General features: G+C 62.4%; 1 protein-coding gene across 2 annotated transcripts; it reads right to left on the bottom strand.

The window, feature by feature from the left end:
- Positions 1–2274: 2274 nt before the first annotated feature.
- ARHGEF37 (Rho guanine nucleotide exchange factor 37) lies at positions 2275–15270 on the bottom strand. Of its 2 annotated transcripts, none has more exons than XM_032125077.1 (13): positions 15009–15270; positions 11336–11539; positions 10835–10958; positions 10344–10491; positions 9391–9590; positions 8772–8902; positions 8162–8266; positions 7406–7516; positions 6460–6789; positions 5662–5790; positions 5125–5320; positions 4538–4710; positions 2275–4261 (listed from the first exon to the last, which is right to left on the bottom strand). In XM_032125077.1, the coding sequence occupies exons 1-13, from the start codon at positions 15129–15131 to the stop codon at positions 4052–4054; spliced, it is 2184 nt and encodes a 727-aa protein (XP_031980968.1). In that variant the 5' UTR covers positions 15132–15270; the 3' UTR covers positions 2275–4051. The 2 variants fall into 2 exon arrangements, with proteins under 2 accessions (XP_031980968.1, XP_031980969.1); XM_032125078.1 differs by lacking the exon at positions 15009–15270 and adding an exon at positions 13624–13846.
- Positions 15271–16099: the final 829 nt, after the last annotated feature.

Here is a 16099-nt window from a genome sequence, read left to right on the forward strand (position 1 = left end):
TGGGCACAGCGGAGGGGCTGAGAGGGCCGGAGGGGACGCTGGGCACCAGCCGCAGCCCCCGGCACAGGGGTCCTGCGGGGCTGTGCCAGGCACGGCTGCGGCCCGGGGCTCGTCTGACAGCGGGACACGGCGGCAGCCGGTGCGGGCGGCGAGGGGGGGCCGTAATGACGGTCCAGCACAGCAAAGGTAGCAGAGCATGAAAGCAATTTCACACTTTATTAGACAATTCAGGTGCCAGCTGCACCAGCCTGGAGCGAGCGCTGCTGCTCACACCTCGCCTCCTGCTCCGCAGCCCCAGGTTTGCTCAGCCCTTCCTCGGGCCACGCTGGTCCCGGCTGGCACACGAGGGGCCAGAGAGGGTGCCCGGGGGCTCGGGGGCCGCTTGCTCCTGCACACGGGCAGGTGGCTGGAACAGTGCAGCTCTGCTCGGAGCCAGCTCAGCCTGGCGGGGGGGGAACTCGAGCTCCGTGCCCAAAGCCACTCGGGCTGGCCGTGCCCTTCAGCCCAGGGCAGCCACTCTGCTCCTCCTGGCTCCCCACTCCTCCCCTTTCCTGCCCTCTCCCCTTCCGCACCCCGTGGTGAGGGGACAGGCCCGGGATTGGGAGCCTGGGCTTGGGGCTCGCCTGGCAGCTGCTTTTTCTCACACCTCTCTTTCGCCGGGGTGTCCCAGCAGAGCCAACGGGCACACGGACACCTGGGCACTCAGCCAGCCTCCTGCCATCCCGGGGTCTCCACCTGGGATGTGCTTCGTGGCCCCGCCGTGTCCCCAGGGAGCAGCAGCCACGAAGAGCTGCCCCGTCCTGCTCCCGGCACGTGGCCGGGCTGGCACCCCGCGCCCTGGGGACACAGCCGTGCGCTGTCACACCCCGCGGGTGGACAATATCCAAATGCCTGCACGTCCAGGATATGAATCAGCCCGGACAGGAGTGCAGCAGCCGCTCCGGGACAACCGGAGCTGCCCCGGAGGCTGCTCCGGCAGCCAGGCTGTACCGGTGCCAAATTCCGTGCGGGCTGGCGGGCAGGTCGCAGGCAGCAACGCCTGCCTGGCTCCGCTGCCACCTCCAGATCAGCCCCGGGCACGGCAAAACCCTGGCCTGGCATTCATTTCCCTGTTTGCACAGCTCTGCTTCCCCGGTGCCAAGCCGTGGCACGGTGGCACTGGGCCAGGGCCATGCCTAACCTTGACCTGCCCTCGTGGCAAGCAGCCGGCCCTGCCCAGCTGTCCCCCCGTGCCCCCAGCCACAGGCATGTTCCACCGGGCCAGCCAGAGCATTCCTCCTGGGAGAGCCTGTCCTTGACAGGCTATTTAAAGGCACGCTCGTGCCCTTTATCCCCCCTCATGTTTGGGCTGGAAGAGCCCCGTGCCCTCCGGTGACTCCAAGAGGGCATTTCCAGGCTCAGGGCAGCAGCAGTGCAGTGAGTTTGGAATAGAGTCTCGACAAGATAGAGGCCTTGTCAAGCCTCTAAAGGGGGGGAAATGATGCCTCAGGTTTTAACTTTTCTGTTTTTCAAATACTGCACTGCCCAGTGTGTGACTCTGGAGCTTCTCGTAGCCTGTTCATTTCTGCTCTCTGTGCTGGGCAGACATAACAAAGCCTGTCTGGGTCTGCTCTCCGAGGTCACCCAGACTGTCCTAGGCCCAAAAGGTATAAACTAAAGAGCCTCTAAAGGGGGGCAAGCTTGGGGAAATTACATCATTAACTGAAGCTTTAATTGGAGAACTAACCCTGCTATGCAAATGAACCAAACCTATAAAAGTGTGAAGAACTCGTGACCTGGGGTCCACCTTGGGGTCCATCTGGGCAGTGGCCTCTGGCCCCCAGGGGTACCTTTGAAGGCCTTTCAAATAAATCCCTGCCTGTATTCCCTTACTCCTGTCCAGTCTCTGTGTCTAGGAGGCCTCTTAAGACATCAAATTCAAGGGAGAAGGGAGGGATGCAGGCACCCATGTCCTGCAGTCAAGCACTAGCCATGTCCTGGGGACAGAGCCCCTGGGGAAGGTCCCCTGGCCACTGAGGTTGGCAGCAGGACTGGGGGGGAACTGCAGATCCCATCTCACTCCTTCGGATCCGAAGAGTGGAGGAGCCCCATGCGCTCATTTCCCTCTTCCTGGCAGGGATCACCCGCTGCTGGATCTCCAGGCAAGTCCTGACCACCCCAGATCTCCTTCCAGGGGGAGGATCAGGCTGCAGGCAGCAGCAGTCTCTCAGCTCTCCTTGTCCCACTGTCACCTTTAACCCCCTGAAGGGTCTCGGGCACCTGAGGGCTGTGGAGCAGGGCAGGGCTGCCCGGCACAGGGCTGATTGCTCGTGCACCCCTCTGAGCTGGCAGGAAGGTGACTCGGGAGGGAAACCCGACCTGGTGTGATTTGACTAGGAACGGAAAAATCCAGAGGAGCCATCTGCAGGGAGCTGGAGGGGTGAGTCCTGTGGGCAAGCACAGACACACAGCCCCTGCTCGATGACCCTCGGCCCTCAGCCTGCCCATTTTCCCTTTCTGAGGAACCCATCAGCCTTTCCCAGGCTCGGAGCATCCCCAGGACACGTCCCCAGCTCTGGCACTGCTGTCCCCTCGCAGGTTTCGTGTGGGTGACCATTTCCTCGGGGCTTTCAGGGGCACCTGGGCAGAGGTGGCTGCCCCCAGCCACCCCACAGGTACAGGTACACAGGAGGGTGAGCCCCACCTGCCTCAAACCAGACCCCCAGCCCCACGTGGGACGCACAGAGCAGTGCCTGGGGCCTGTCCCCACCCGCCTGGCACCTGCTCAAGGCTGGGTACAGACACGCCAGCCCTGTCCCGCTGCCCAGCCCGCAGCCACGGCCGCACCGGGGAGCCCGCGGCGAGCCCGTGGGTGGCCGGGCGTGCTGCAGCCCCCGGGCAGGGCAGGGCAGGGCGAAGGGCCCGGCGTGCCAGCGCTCGGCAGCCGGCACGGGGCACCTTTGATGCGGGCAGCGCCGGGAGCCCAGGGCAGCCGGGACGACGCCAGCCGGGTGCTCCACTGCCCGCGGCGGGTGAGGGATGGGCAGCGTGCGGCGCCAGTGCCGGGGGGCTCCTGAAATCCCCTCTGACACCACGGCACGGCTCCCCACCTCAGCCCCATCAGCACCTCCTAACAGCGCAGCCACGGGGAAACTGAGGCACGGGGCTGGGATACCTCGGCAATGGTGGGAGGGAAGGAGGGAGGGAGTGCTGTCTCCATTCTCAAGCCGAGCCTCAAGTCAGGACCGACACGGATTGATTCTCCCAAAAAACCTCCTCCATGGGACCTGTGTCAGCCCGCCGGGGATCTGTGCGGGTCGCAGGGGCCCCGGGAGTCCCGGGAGTGGGGATCTCTGCCCCCTGAGCGGGGCGCACCCCCCGGGCTGTCCCCCCGCGCTCCCCGCACCAGTGCTCCCAGTACGAGCCGAGCAGGCACTGGGCGCTGGCGCGGCGCTCCCTCTGGCGACCGCGAGGCGCGGCGCAGCCCAGCGCGGCCACAGGGACAGGGCACGCAGGTGCCCAGTACCCATCTGCCCAGCGCCCAAGTGCCCAGGTACTCAGGTACCCAAAGTGCCCAGGTGCTCAGTGCCCAGGTGCCCAAGTGCCCAGGTGCTCAGGTACCCAAAGTGCCCAGGTGCTCAGTGCCCAGGTGCCCAAGTGCTCAGCGCCCAGGTGCCCCATGCCCTGCTGAGGATCCCTCTGCAGCGCTGCACCTTCGCTGCTCGATCCTGCTCTAACCAGGGGCAGTGCAGCCTCACCACCCCCAGGACGCATTCGTCACTTGCAGAGATTTCAGCAAATCCCTGGATAACTGCAGCCACCTGCCCTCACTCCCTGGTGCTGCTTTGCTTTGTGCCAACACACACACACGGGACCTGGCACCCTCACGCCTCCCGTCAAAAGGTGCCTCCCAAGTGCCACCCTCGTGCCCATGTCCCTGGGCCGTGTCCCCCGGGTGCCTCCCACCACCTTCCCAGCCGGGGGCTGCCTCCCTCCAGCATCTCCTGTGAGGTGTCCTCAGGTGCCAAGCTGGCTGCTCCCATCCTGTGCCCTTGGTGTGGGCCGGCCACGCTCACACGGGCAAGCTCCAGCCCGCGGGGTCCTGCACGGGGACGGTCACCAGGTAGCTGGAGGGCACGTAGCCCCTCTGGCCGTTCACCTCCACCAGGCTCCACTCCGTGCTCCCCTTCTTGTCATGGGGCTCCAGCACCACCACGGGCTGCCCTGCCTGCAGGGTCACCTCCTGCGGGCTCCTGGCTGCGAAGGAGAAGCCGGCGACCACCTGGGGATGGCAGGGAAGGAAGGAGGAAGCCCTTGCTGGAGCTGGGAGTCAAGGGGGGAAGAACATGGCAGGACAGGCAATTCCAAGAGGGCAGCGCAGCAGTGCCATGGGTGGAGGGACTGGGGACCCCCCAAGGACAGTTCTCTTGCCCCGTCCACCCTGGTCCCAGCAAGGGGGACACCTGGAAAAGCAGGTCCACCTTCCCACCCACACAAGGACCAGCAGGGAGCTGGTGGGGTTGCTGGGAATGGCCCCGGGGATGTCCCCCACTCTCACCCGGAACGTTGGGGTGAAGGTGGCCACCTGTGGCCTGGGAGCCTCAGGGGATGCGTAGGAATGTCTCCTTCTCTCTGTGCCACTGTCCAGGGTCAGCAGCTGCATCCCAGGCTGCTGGACTTGTACGGGGCTGTAGGGCCGGAGTTTTGCAGCAGGAACAAACCCTCGGGGACCTGCAGGACACGGACACACACAGGTCATGGGGCCCTGCTGCTTGGCATATATAGGGCTGGCTGGAGGAGACAGAAATGACATTTTGGCTGTTGCCTGGCATGGCACAGCAGCCCTGCTCAAACTAGTCCATCACTAGGGGATATCCAGGAGAAATCTCCCAAAAAAAAGGCATTCCATGTTTCCATGTGCATGGATTCTCCTTTCCCAGCCATGACACTTCACGAGTGCTCCCCTGGGGAATCAGTCAGGACACCTGAACCTCACAGCTGATGGCAAAGCTGAGGTGGGCTCGGGCTGAGCACAGCCCAGAAGGAGACCATGGCCTGCTGTTCCATCCAGGATAAGGAGAGGATTCAGGTGACTCTGGCCCTGGTGCCAAGGCAGGGAGAGGTTGCCCACAGTGCTCACAGTACCTCCAGCATCCACCAGCCACCTGCTCGTGTTGCCCTTGGTGTCTGCGCCCTGCAGCAGAGCCACGATCTGTCCCCTCAGCAAGGTCAGGTCCAAGTCCTTGCTGCCACTGATGTTGCTGGTCACTTGGTAAAGCTTGTCTGGGCCGTGCTTGCTCACGAGGGAAAGGACCTTCCTCTCCTCAGCAGGGGTCAGAGGCTGGTGGGGAGCAAGAGACATGGGAGCATTTGATGAGACACAGGAGACTGAGGCCCTCCATGTGCACCTGCTCTCCTTCCTGCAGGATCACATCCCAGGGGCAGGGTAAGAGGAGAAACTCCTTCACACTCCCTGCTCGACCCCCAGGTTTGGAGATGAGTGTCCAGAACCAGCAGAGCTGAGCTGTTTCATCTCAGGGGCTTGGGGGAAATACTCTGGCCATCCCCTGGGCCACGTTCTGAGCCAGCCTCCCCACCGAGGGGATTTTCTGCACTGGGAAGCCGCAGTTCAATTTCTCTCTTTACCCAGCTGGCCCAAGACATGCCCTGCCCAGCCCCTACCTGTGCCCCAGGGCTCGGTGTGACGGTCTCAAAGGCCTGGCAGAAGGCACGGAGCTGAGCACCCGACTGCTGCAGGCTGTCTTCCACCACCTTCCAGAAGCTGGGCAGGGGCATGTGGCCATGGGGCAGCTGTGGAGACAGACTGAGATCAGAGATCAGGGAGGACCCTGAGAGAGGAAGAGCTCTGGGTAGGGCCAGAAGGGAAGCAGGAGGAAAGAGAGGGGTGAGAAAGCAAGAGACCAGACCTGGCCACTAAATTCACTTTGCACATGGCATCAAAGCTGCTCCTCTCTGGCTTTGAGCAGCACATTGCTCCCATCCTGCCCCTGGCTCAGGCCAGGGCTGTTGGCTCACCCCAAGGCTTTTGGCAGCCCTCACTCCCCATATTTACACCCATCAGGCTCAGAGTCCCGAGCAGTGAGGAGTCCAGGGAGGCACCTCCCAGGGGATGGGGTTGAGAGAGGCTGTTCCCCAGGCCAGGAGCTGCCTTTCTCCTCCTTGCCTTGCTGGCACAGAGCTCTCAGGAGCTCAGAGTTCACGCTGATCTCTCAGGCAGCAGCACTTCAATAAATTACCAGTAGTGTCCACAAACGGAAAGCAGGACAGTGCAGAAGAGAAAATTTGGCTTTCTCCGGGCAGGGAGGAGGAGAGAACCTTACAAATGCTCCACAGGGAGCTGTGTATCTGCAAGGGCAGCTGGGCCACAGCAAACCTGCAGTGCCCTGATGTCTGAGAGATCTCCCAAGCCTGAAGAAGGCAGGTCTGGCTCAGCTCATGTGCCTGAGGGGTCCCACTCACCTGCTCCAGCTCCTTTTCTGCCTGGTGCAGGACCTGGGCAGCCAAGTCCAGCTGCAGGGAGCTGAAGGAGCGCAGGATCTGCTCCAGGAGCTGCACAGCCACCTGGTTAAACTGGGGGAGCTCGGCCACCAGCAGGTCATTGATGGCCAGGTAGGTGTTCATGGCTGCCTCCTCGTCGTAGCTCACGCTGCCCATCTCGCTCTTCCGCGCCTGGATCTCCTCATAGTCCAGCAGCTTGTCCAGGCGCTTCTTGACCAGCTGCTGGGGCCCCTCCAGCATGTCCGAGAGGCTGCAGAGGGGCTGCCACACCAGCCTGTCCACGCGCTGCTTCTGAGATGTGAGAGAACCCCAATTTGCACATGAGCCCCCCAGACAGGACCAGCTGCCAGCACAGGGGCAGGGGGGAAGGGGCCTGGGGCACTGTGGAGGGGCTTGTGTGGAGTGGGCAGCACCTGGGACATCTTTCCCTGAGGGCACATAGGATGCCAAACCCTTGGGAGGGTGCACTCAGGCCCACCACAATTCCAAACTTGTGCTCCATGGAAAGAGCTGGGCAGGACCCTCTAATGGCTCAGACCAATCTCAGCTGAGTCTCTCCTGCCCAGAGCCCATTTAAGGGCCCTCTGCCCCTGCCTTGGGGTGTTCTGGTCTCCTCTCCCGTCTCCCTGTGGGCAGCCCAGCTCCCGGATGCACCCAGCAGGCAGACACTGCAGCTCATCCCAGCCCTGGGTGGGCTCAGGAGCTGTGCTGGGGTTCTGTCTCTGTCCCTGCCCTTCCTTCTTCCCTGGAGCTGCTCCCTCACTTCATGTGTTGGGGACTGCAGATGAGCTGGGCTCTGGGGGGCTGTGGGGACACTGGGGTGCCCCCAGCTCCTGGCTGCCAGCCCCACTGTGCCCCGGCAGGAGGTGGGAGAGCTGATGGAGATGTGCAGGGAAGGAGCACTCACAAACTCTGGGAAAACGGCGCTCTGGAGGCGCTCTGAGAGGCGGCGATACTGCTGGGCAGGGCCCTCGTCCACCTGCAGGTCACTCTGGTGTGGGGTGGGCAGCAGGAACGCCTGGAAAGGAGGAGCATCGCACTCCTTTACCTCCTCCCCGGTCCTGTGTGGGCAGCCCTTGTCAATCTTTTCCCGCAAGGTCTTCCCAGCCCAGGAATTGCTGCTGGACCCTCGGCCATCTCCCGAGGCTTTCCTGATAGTGCTGTGTCTGGGGATTGCGTGTTCTGCCAGCACTCAGACTTTCATCTCCCTCAGATGCCCCAAGGGATTTCCATGAGAAAATCGTAGCAGCTGCTGACCCAGGTGATTTCAGAAGGGAAATTTGTTGTCAGGGCTGATCTGGGGACGTTTCTGCCTCATACACATTATTAAAGCAAGAATTCCCAGGCTGAACAACACTCGGCCTCTTCAATCACTTAAGACCTTGAAATAATGATAAGTTTAAGGACAGATTATTCTCAAATGACACCAGCTCAGCCAGTGCTGTCAAAGCCTCAGCTTTGGTTTAAACTCTCCTGGACCTGAGCAATCCTTGGATGTTGTACAACTCCCTGACACAACAGCACACTTCAGCTGAGCTGCAAATCCCTGAACATCCCCAACAGCCACTGGTTTCCACAGGGCTTGAAAGTATTCCACAATCCCAAGGAGGAACAGCTCCTGAGGCCTGGATGGGGAAAGCCAACCCCTGGTCAAGGTTTTTACCTCTAAATGGCCCAGGTAGGATGCCATGTTCTCCTTCAGTGTGGCCACACTGGATGCCACACACTGGAACTTCTCTTCCAGGTCATCATATTCCTTGTCCTCTGTCTGCAAGGCAAGGGCCAGCTTGTCACCTGTGTGGGCAGGGCTGCTGCCCATCACTGGGGGCTGAAACAGCAGCCAGGCACCTGCCTGAGGCTCACAGGGTGGGGACAGGCAGGAGAGACCCTGAGGGGCTCTGTGAATCTGGAAAGGGGTCAAAACACTGGTGCAGGGGTGCAGGCGGCAGCAAGGCTCTTGGTGTGGTCGTGGTGCTGGGGAACACTGGGGTGTCTTTCCTTTTGCTGGGGGGCCTGAGGATCCTGTGGGTCCTTTGGGGGCCGAAGTGCTGCCCTGCAATGCTCTGGGGTGGGGAGTGAGGCGTGTCCCTGCATCCCTCCTGGTCCTTGGGATGATGGAGGACCAGGAGGCAGCATCAGCCACCCCACCTCCTGCTGGCCCCATGCTCCCAATAATGCTATCGAGGCACTTCAGGAGCAGCAAAAAGCCCCAGAAATGACCCAAGGAGGGGCAGCAGGTGCCGGGGTGCAGGCAGGGGGTGAGGGCTGCCCACCTTGGCCACGATGCCAGCCTCGTGCATGAGGAGCCGGCTGAGGCGCGTGGTTTTCTTGGCGATGGAGTGGGTGTTGAGGCGCGCCAGGCGGTCCCGCAGCGTCAGGTGCTCGGCCTTGTTGTATTTGGTTGCTGCCCCGGATGGGAGGACACAAAAGACGGGGAAAAGAGATCAGAAGAGGAGACTTCATGGCTGAGCAGGCAATGAAGGTGAGCAGCACAGGGGCTGATCAGCAGGATAAGCACAAGACACATCAAAGAAGGAAAGGACTAGGAAAACCAAAAAGAAGAGCGAACTCCATCTGTGGGGAGCCTGATTTCTCCCATCCCAAGGGCAGGACTGTCATTCCCCAGCCCCAGGAATGTGGACAGACTGGTTTTGTCCTCAGCCCCCCCATGCCACCCTTCTCCTGCAGCCTTCAGGTCTTGCCCAGAGTGGCATTGACAGGACCAGAGCAGTTCCAGGAGAGTTCCAGGAATCTGCAGCTCCACCAGGCAGGATTAAGTGGAGGGCAGGAGAGCTTTGAACTGATTTAAGTGGGAATTAATGCCCAGGAGACCCCTGGGGTTGGGCTGGGTGCTGTGCCCCCCACTTGCACCAAGCCCCCCTGGCCACTCACCCACTTCCCGGCGCCGTTTGTACTCGTTGATGTTGGCATTGACCTGGGCCATGGCACGAGCCGCTGCCTCCAGGGCTGAGTGGGCACTGGCACTGCTCGGGGTGTTCTCCAGGATCTTCCCCAGCAGCAGAGGGTATTTGGTGACCCTCTGCACCGGCATCACCAGGAAGAAGCTGAGGTCTGACGCGCCTGTGTGAGGCCTGACGGAGAAGGGATTGCTCAGGGTTGGTGTGCAGGGCTGCCTTCCTGCCCTGCTGCTCTCCACAGCTTCTCTGGGAGAGAGCAGCCCAGAACTCATGGGACATTTCTGACTGTGCACTCCTGCTCCCCTCCAGCTGCAGGGGGACACTGACCCTGCCAGCCCCGAGGACAGTGCCAGCCCTGGGTGGGTGTCCTGCCTCCCAGAACAGTGCTGTGCTTGTCCAGCCATGGGACACGGGATCAGTGCTTGCTCCGTGGGCAGCAGGGAGGGAGGGTGTTGGCAGAGTGTCTCCCTTTCCACCCACAGGGAAGGAATCACAAAGTCTCTCCTTTGGGAATCACATCGCCTGTGCCCTAAGCAGCAAATCCCAGGAGCTCCTCCAGTGCTACTCCTGCTTCTCCGGGCTCTGACATTTTTTGTCACCCCACTGATAGCTCAGGAGGGGTTTGGCAGGTCCCCTGGGGCCAGCCTGTGTCTCTCTGCTCAGTCTGGGCACTGGGAAGGCAGCAGCTGTGGATGCCACCTGTCCCTTATTTTTGGTCCACCATAAAATATATGGACTAAGTGGCCCCAAGAGTCCAGGACAGGCTGCCAGGGATTACACCAGGAAATGCCACAAAGGTGGTGGCCATGATATGACACCCAGCCTGGTGACACGGATCCAGGCAGCCAGCTTGTCCAGAGAGGAGAAGGGCAAAGCCAGGATGTGAAACAGGGCCAGGGAGGTGGTGGCTCAGCAGCAGGGACCTACACGGTGGCATTCAGGGTGTCCAGGATCTCCTCCTGCAGCCGAGGGTCCCTGCGGTAGCTCTCCACCAGCTGCAGGGCGTGGTCGTAGCTGGCACAGTAGACCTTGTAGACAGTCTCCATCTCTTCCTTGAACTCCTGGAACAGGGTGCCTGGGGAAGGAGAGCGGGGCTGGAGAGGAGGGTCCTTCCCCGTGGGCTCAGAGGGAGGTTTCTCCCCAGCCTGCTGGAAGGGTGAAGCCAGCGGAGCAGTGCCAAGTCTGCCAGGGCAGTGCTCTTCCCCTCAGGCACCCTGCTAAGCTGGGCCTGGTGCTGTCCCCATCACTGTCTGCAGGCCGGGCAGGTCAGCCTTGCCCTGTGGGTGGATATTGGTGTGGTGGCACCAGCGCTTCCCAGAGCTGAGGCAGGGGCAGGAGGTGTCGGGGCAGGGGGCTGGGCTGGCACACCCCCCACACATGGGTGGGCACGGGGCAGCCATTGGCACTGCACCACTTACTGATGCAGAGCAGCTGCTCCTGCCCCGAGCCGGCCGTGGCCTCAAGACCCTTCAGAAACCGTCTGGAGACATGGAGGATGTCGTTGGTGTTAGAGAAGAGTCCTTCCAGGTCAAGCTCAGGCAGCTGAAGGGAACAAAGATGCCCCAGGCTAAGCCAAATACATCAGAGATGGACCACGTGTTTTAGAGGCACTCCTGGTGACCTTCTATATCCCCCGTGGGACACCCCAGCAGCTGCAGTGATGTTCTGTTTCAGGAGCTTTGGGCATGCTGAGACCTCTCTGGGCTCCCAAGTAGGACAGGGTTAAAGTCACAGGGTGGCTGTACTGGGTCAGACCCAATGTCCATCCATCCCCAGACCCTGGCTGGTCAGGGGGAGCACAGGAGGGTGGAAGGTGAGCACCTGGTGACCTCCCTGCCCTGATTTGGGCATCTCACAGCTCTCGACAGATTCACCCTCCAGTCCCCAGTGCCCGGGCAGGGGGGGATACCCCGTGTCACCTGCTTCTTCTGGAGGTGTGCCCGGATGTCGGACACGCAGAGCTGGATGTTGTGGACGTAGCTGGCCTCGGTGGTGATGAGCTCCTCCACGGCCAGGCGCTGGCTCAGTTCCATCCTGTCACAGGGCAGCACCTCATAGACGGCCTCTTCAGCCTCGGCTGCATCCTCAGCGTTGGGCTCTGCACTTGCCATCTCAGCGGGACACTGCAGGGGTGGCAAAGGCAGCTCTGGGACTGGTGCTCTGGTGCCCAACCCAGCTCAGTGCCCGTGCTCCCTCCCCTGTGTCCATGGCACCCCGCAGGACATCCCCAAGGACACTCAACCCAACCACATTTCCAGGCATGGCACAGATGACACTCCAAAACCATAAAACCATAAAGAGCTGCGAGGCAGGAGCAGGCTGGCTGCAGACACCCACGTGTGGCAGGCAGGGACTTGCCACGCACACGTGCCCACACTCCGGTGACCACGTGTGGGGCTGGGGTGCGGGCAAGAGGGCCCCCAGGTGCCAGTAGGGGCCTGGCAGCTGCCACCCAGCTCTGGGACTGTGCAGGGACCGGTCACCACGGGCAGAGCAGGGTTTGCCACCTCCAATCCAGCTCCTTGCTGCCGGGGCCTGTTGTTCCCTCCCTGCCCTGGCTGTCGGCGCCTGGCGCCTTGCCTGGCGTTCAAGGGTCCTGTTCAAAGTACAAAGACTGGTTCTGCAGTGCTTGAACAAGAGATGTTTCTGTGACAGCGAGAGCTGCTTTAAAAGCCACTGGGACGGGGGGAGAAGTGGGCAGAGCTGCCGATGCCTCTGCCAGATGCACTGGCGGCCCCTGGTACGCAATGCCAGTGCCCTGCGTGGCACGGCACGCTCCCCTCTCCTCTCTGCTGTGGAAAATTTGAGCTGATTCCTGACGTTTTCCTCTCGGGAAACATGCTCTGCTCTAACTGATACCAGCGAGGATGGAGCAACTGCCAGAGCATCACGAACAGTGCTTGGCTCTTGGCAGGAAGGCCTTGAGAGACGGGGAGGTGGGGCACAGCCCACAGCAGCGCAGGCACAGCTGGGCTGGATCCAGACCCCGGCCGGGGGCAGGAATGCTGCCAGGCCTCCCGCCTGCCTGCGGAGGAGGAGGTGAAGAGCAAAGGCAAGGCAGAGGTGGCCTGGCAGGATAAAAGCCAGATGGCACAAGCAGCAGCACAGGCTTTGCCCTGCCCAGCCTGCCCAGCCAGCGCCAACCTCCACAGCCGGACTGCAACATGCCAGGTGCCCACTTCGGAGGCTGCAGCCCCTCTCCCTGTTCCCACCGGGTCCAGCTAACAAGTGGCTGATGCAGCTGCGAGCTGCGAGCAGGGCCAGTGTCCCCTCCTGGCACATGCCCACTGTTGGGCTGGAGGAGAGCTGGGCTTGGCACAGCAAGCGAAGTGGGATGGCATTGGACCTCCACCTGCCCGACAGGGGTACGTCACCCTGCCAGCTGTCATCCCTGCCCTCTGGGATCTGGCTGCCTCCCCTGCCTGCGGTATGGCATTGGCTGCTATGGGGCATGCGGAGGAGGAGACTTTTCTGCACCCCTCTGGGTGCTCCCGAGGTGTCCAGGCAGAAGGGCTCCCATCAAGGACTGTTGGACAAACTCAGTGTCCTCTGCCTGGGGGTGACAGCAGAACCCCAATTCAGTGGAGGCAGGTGGAAAACCCTGATCTGAGACTTTTCCCCGAGCCCTGGAGGGGTGCCCTGCAGCTCAGCGCATGCCAGTATGGGGGTGTCCCTGGAGCAGCATCCCCAGAGCACACAGCTGCTCTGGGGCGTTTGCCAGGCTGGCGAAACCTCGCTTCCTCCCCTCACCCCCCTGGCCTGAGACCTGAGTGGGACAAGGGAATTGTGCAAAACTAAAACGCGACATTTCTGGGCAGCGTTGGAGCAGGCAGACAGCGCAGGAGCAGGTTTCGTTTTCCCAGCCCCCCTCCCAGGCAGTTTCCCGCATCTGAGCTGTCACTGCTGCCTCGGCGGCTACCAGCATCCTTGTCCGTAACGGGGGGGCTCCGAGCACCCCTGTCCGTAACGGGGGGCCTTCGAGCATCCCTGTCCCTAAGGAGGGCTCCGGGCACCCCTGTCCATAACGCGGGGCTCCCAACATCCCTGTCCGTAACGCGGGGACCGCCCCGGCCCTCCCCGACACCCGCGCACAGGGGCCGCCGGCTCCGGGCCCGCAGCTCCCCCCGCGCCCCAGGGGTGTCACCCCCGCTCCTCAGCCAGCCCAACCTCGCCTCTGCCCCCCGAAACCCCCGGCCCCGGCTCTCACCTGCGGAGCGGGCGGGGTTGCGCAGGTCGCCGTGCCCGGCCGCGGCCGCGCTGCCGCTGCTGCGGGCGGTGACACCGCACGGGCCGGGCCGGCACGGCGGGATCCCGAGCAGGGGATGATCCCGAGCAGGGGATGATCCCGAGAGGGGGGATGATCCCGAGAGGGGCTGATCCCGCCCGGGGGGGCCCGGCCCCGGCCCGCGGCAGCCGCAGCCGGTCGGTCGCAGGCTCAGCGGGGCGGTCCCTGCGCACGCCCGGCGGGCGGGGGGGGCTGGCGGCCGGCCCGGCTGGCACCGGCTGGCCCCGAGAGCACCGCCCCCGTCGGCACCGGCACCCGGGACGGGCTCCCATCCGCCAGAGCAGCCGATGGATGCCCCGGTCTGTGCCGGCCCCCGGCTGCCGCCCTCCCTGTGTCCCCCGCTCCATCGCAGCCCCGGTGCGCTGTGCCGGCAGCAGCTGCGGATGGACAGCAGGGCACACACGGGCAGAGCAGAGGACACACCGCCTGCCGTGAATAACGGGGACAGGTCCCCGGTGTATCCGTGGCCTTGGTGCGGCTCCATGTACAGCCCCGGGGATGCCCTAGTGTTCCCACAGCCCGTCCGCAAACACACAGGATTCCCGCCGTGTTATCCCAAGGTGAGGCATGTCCCGGCACTGCCCCTCTGCTCTGCCGTCCCTGACCAGCTGCTCAGGCACGGGAAAAGGGACAGAGAAAACAGAAATGAAAATATAACCGAGGAAGCAGTTGTCAAGATTAGGGCATGGGGAACCAGTGGCTACTCGGCATGAAGTTGGTTTTTTCGCTTGGTGAGGTGTTTGCATCCTTATAAACAAGCTATTGAGAAGAGAGAGGCTGATCCCTGGCCAGCTCCCACTGGGAGCTCAGCCTTGTCCTGACCACAGCGAGGGGATGGCAGCACCTGGGTTTTTCCAGGCTGACCCGCAGTGTGCAAAAAGTGTCACCGAAAAAGGACTCTCAGTCTTTCAGTGACTCATGCAGGTCACAGGCAGCATCTGTGACTGGATCCAAAACTCCCCATGGGCCAGGACAAGCTCTCTGGCACTTCCAGCCCTTCTCTCTGGGTCCCTTTGTGGGATCCTTTCTGATACAGGCTGGACAGGGCAGCACAGGAACCCACATGCACTTGCTCCACTGGCTCCCAGCCAGTGCTGGTGCCACAAAGGCCATCCTGTCCCCCTGCCTGCCCTGCCTGCATCCCATCCTGCCCACGGAGAGGCAGAACTCATGAAACTGGCTGGGTGGGTGGCTGGGGTAAAGCCACCCGAGGAGATTCCTTCCCGGGCTGGTCTGTGCCATATGGGCTTAGGGAGTGACATGGACACAGGAGGGACCCGCACACGGCTGGGCAGCGAGGGCATTACCTGGCTCTGGCCTTGGGCACACAGATGTCCTTCCTCCCTTGCGGGTGGCAGCAGGGGTTCAGTCCTTGCCCAGGTGCTTTTTGAAGGAGAAAAGGGCCCTTTGGGCTGGCATTGCTCCACCATCAGGAGTTCTCAGCCCCACCCTTGGGCAGGAACGCTTATTGCCACGTCCAACAAAGTCATGGAGACACATCACAGCTGCTTTGCTCCCATCAGCACATTGTGGATGATCCAGGCCAGGAACCATGCTCCAGTGGCTGCCGAGGGAATCCCGGCAGGGCAGAGCTCCCTCCTCCCCCAGCACCTTCATCCCATGGGCAGGACCAGCATCCCCAGCCCCAACTCCTCCCTGCCAGCTCACACCACGGGTGTTCCCTCAGGCATATTTCCCATTCCAGTCCGGTTTTTCAGACGCTGGATAGCCTGGCTCCATCGAGTTCCTTGCAGGATGGGCTTGTCCTCCTTCCTGACAGCTCCTTCCCTCAGCACAAGCTGTTTCCTTCCTGCCCTTCTGCTGGCACCCCGCACCTCCCATCCAGCCCTGGGCTGGGGCTACGGCTCCGCTCGCCTCACCTGGGTGGCTCAGGGAGCACCGGGAGCAGTGTGACAGTGCTGTCCCCACCCCAGGGCTCCCCAGGAGGTGTGAGAGTAGGCTGGCTGCCCTGGCCCGGCTCTCCTTACATGAGGAAAACAAACAGGCGCCGGCTGGTCGGGCACAAGTGTTTGTGTCCCAGGGCTGTGCTCAGGCGAAGCCAAGCTGGAGTGTTCCAGCAGGGTGGGCTGTCCCCTGGCACCCTGCTGGGTGTGCTCCCACCCTGCCAACACAAACCTGGCAAGCCGTGGCAGGGAGTGGGATCTCGTGTGGGACCGTGTGTGGGACTGTCCGTGGAGGGAGGGAGGGAGGCAGGACTGGCTTCTCCTGCAGCAGGAGTTGTGCAACCCCGTTGCAGAACTTTCTCAGGGAGCAAGGGTGAGCCACCTGCACAGCATTGCCCAGCCTTCTTCATACCCACTGCCACAAGCGGGAGTGCTCTGCCAGCCCTTTTCTGGGAGCGTTTAAGGAAAAACCCAACCCCCTGAGGCTGGTGGGA

The sequence above is a fragment of the Corvus moneduloides genome, chromosome 15 (assembly GCF_009650955.1).
Source record: "Corvus moneduloides isolate bCorMon1 chromosome 15, bCorMon1.pri, whole genome shotgun sequence".
NCBI lineage: Eukaryota > Metazoa > Chordata > Aves > Passeriformes > Corvidae > Corvus > Corvus moneduloides.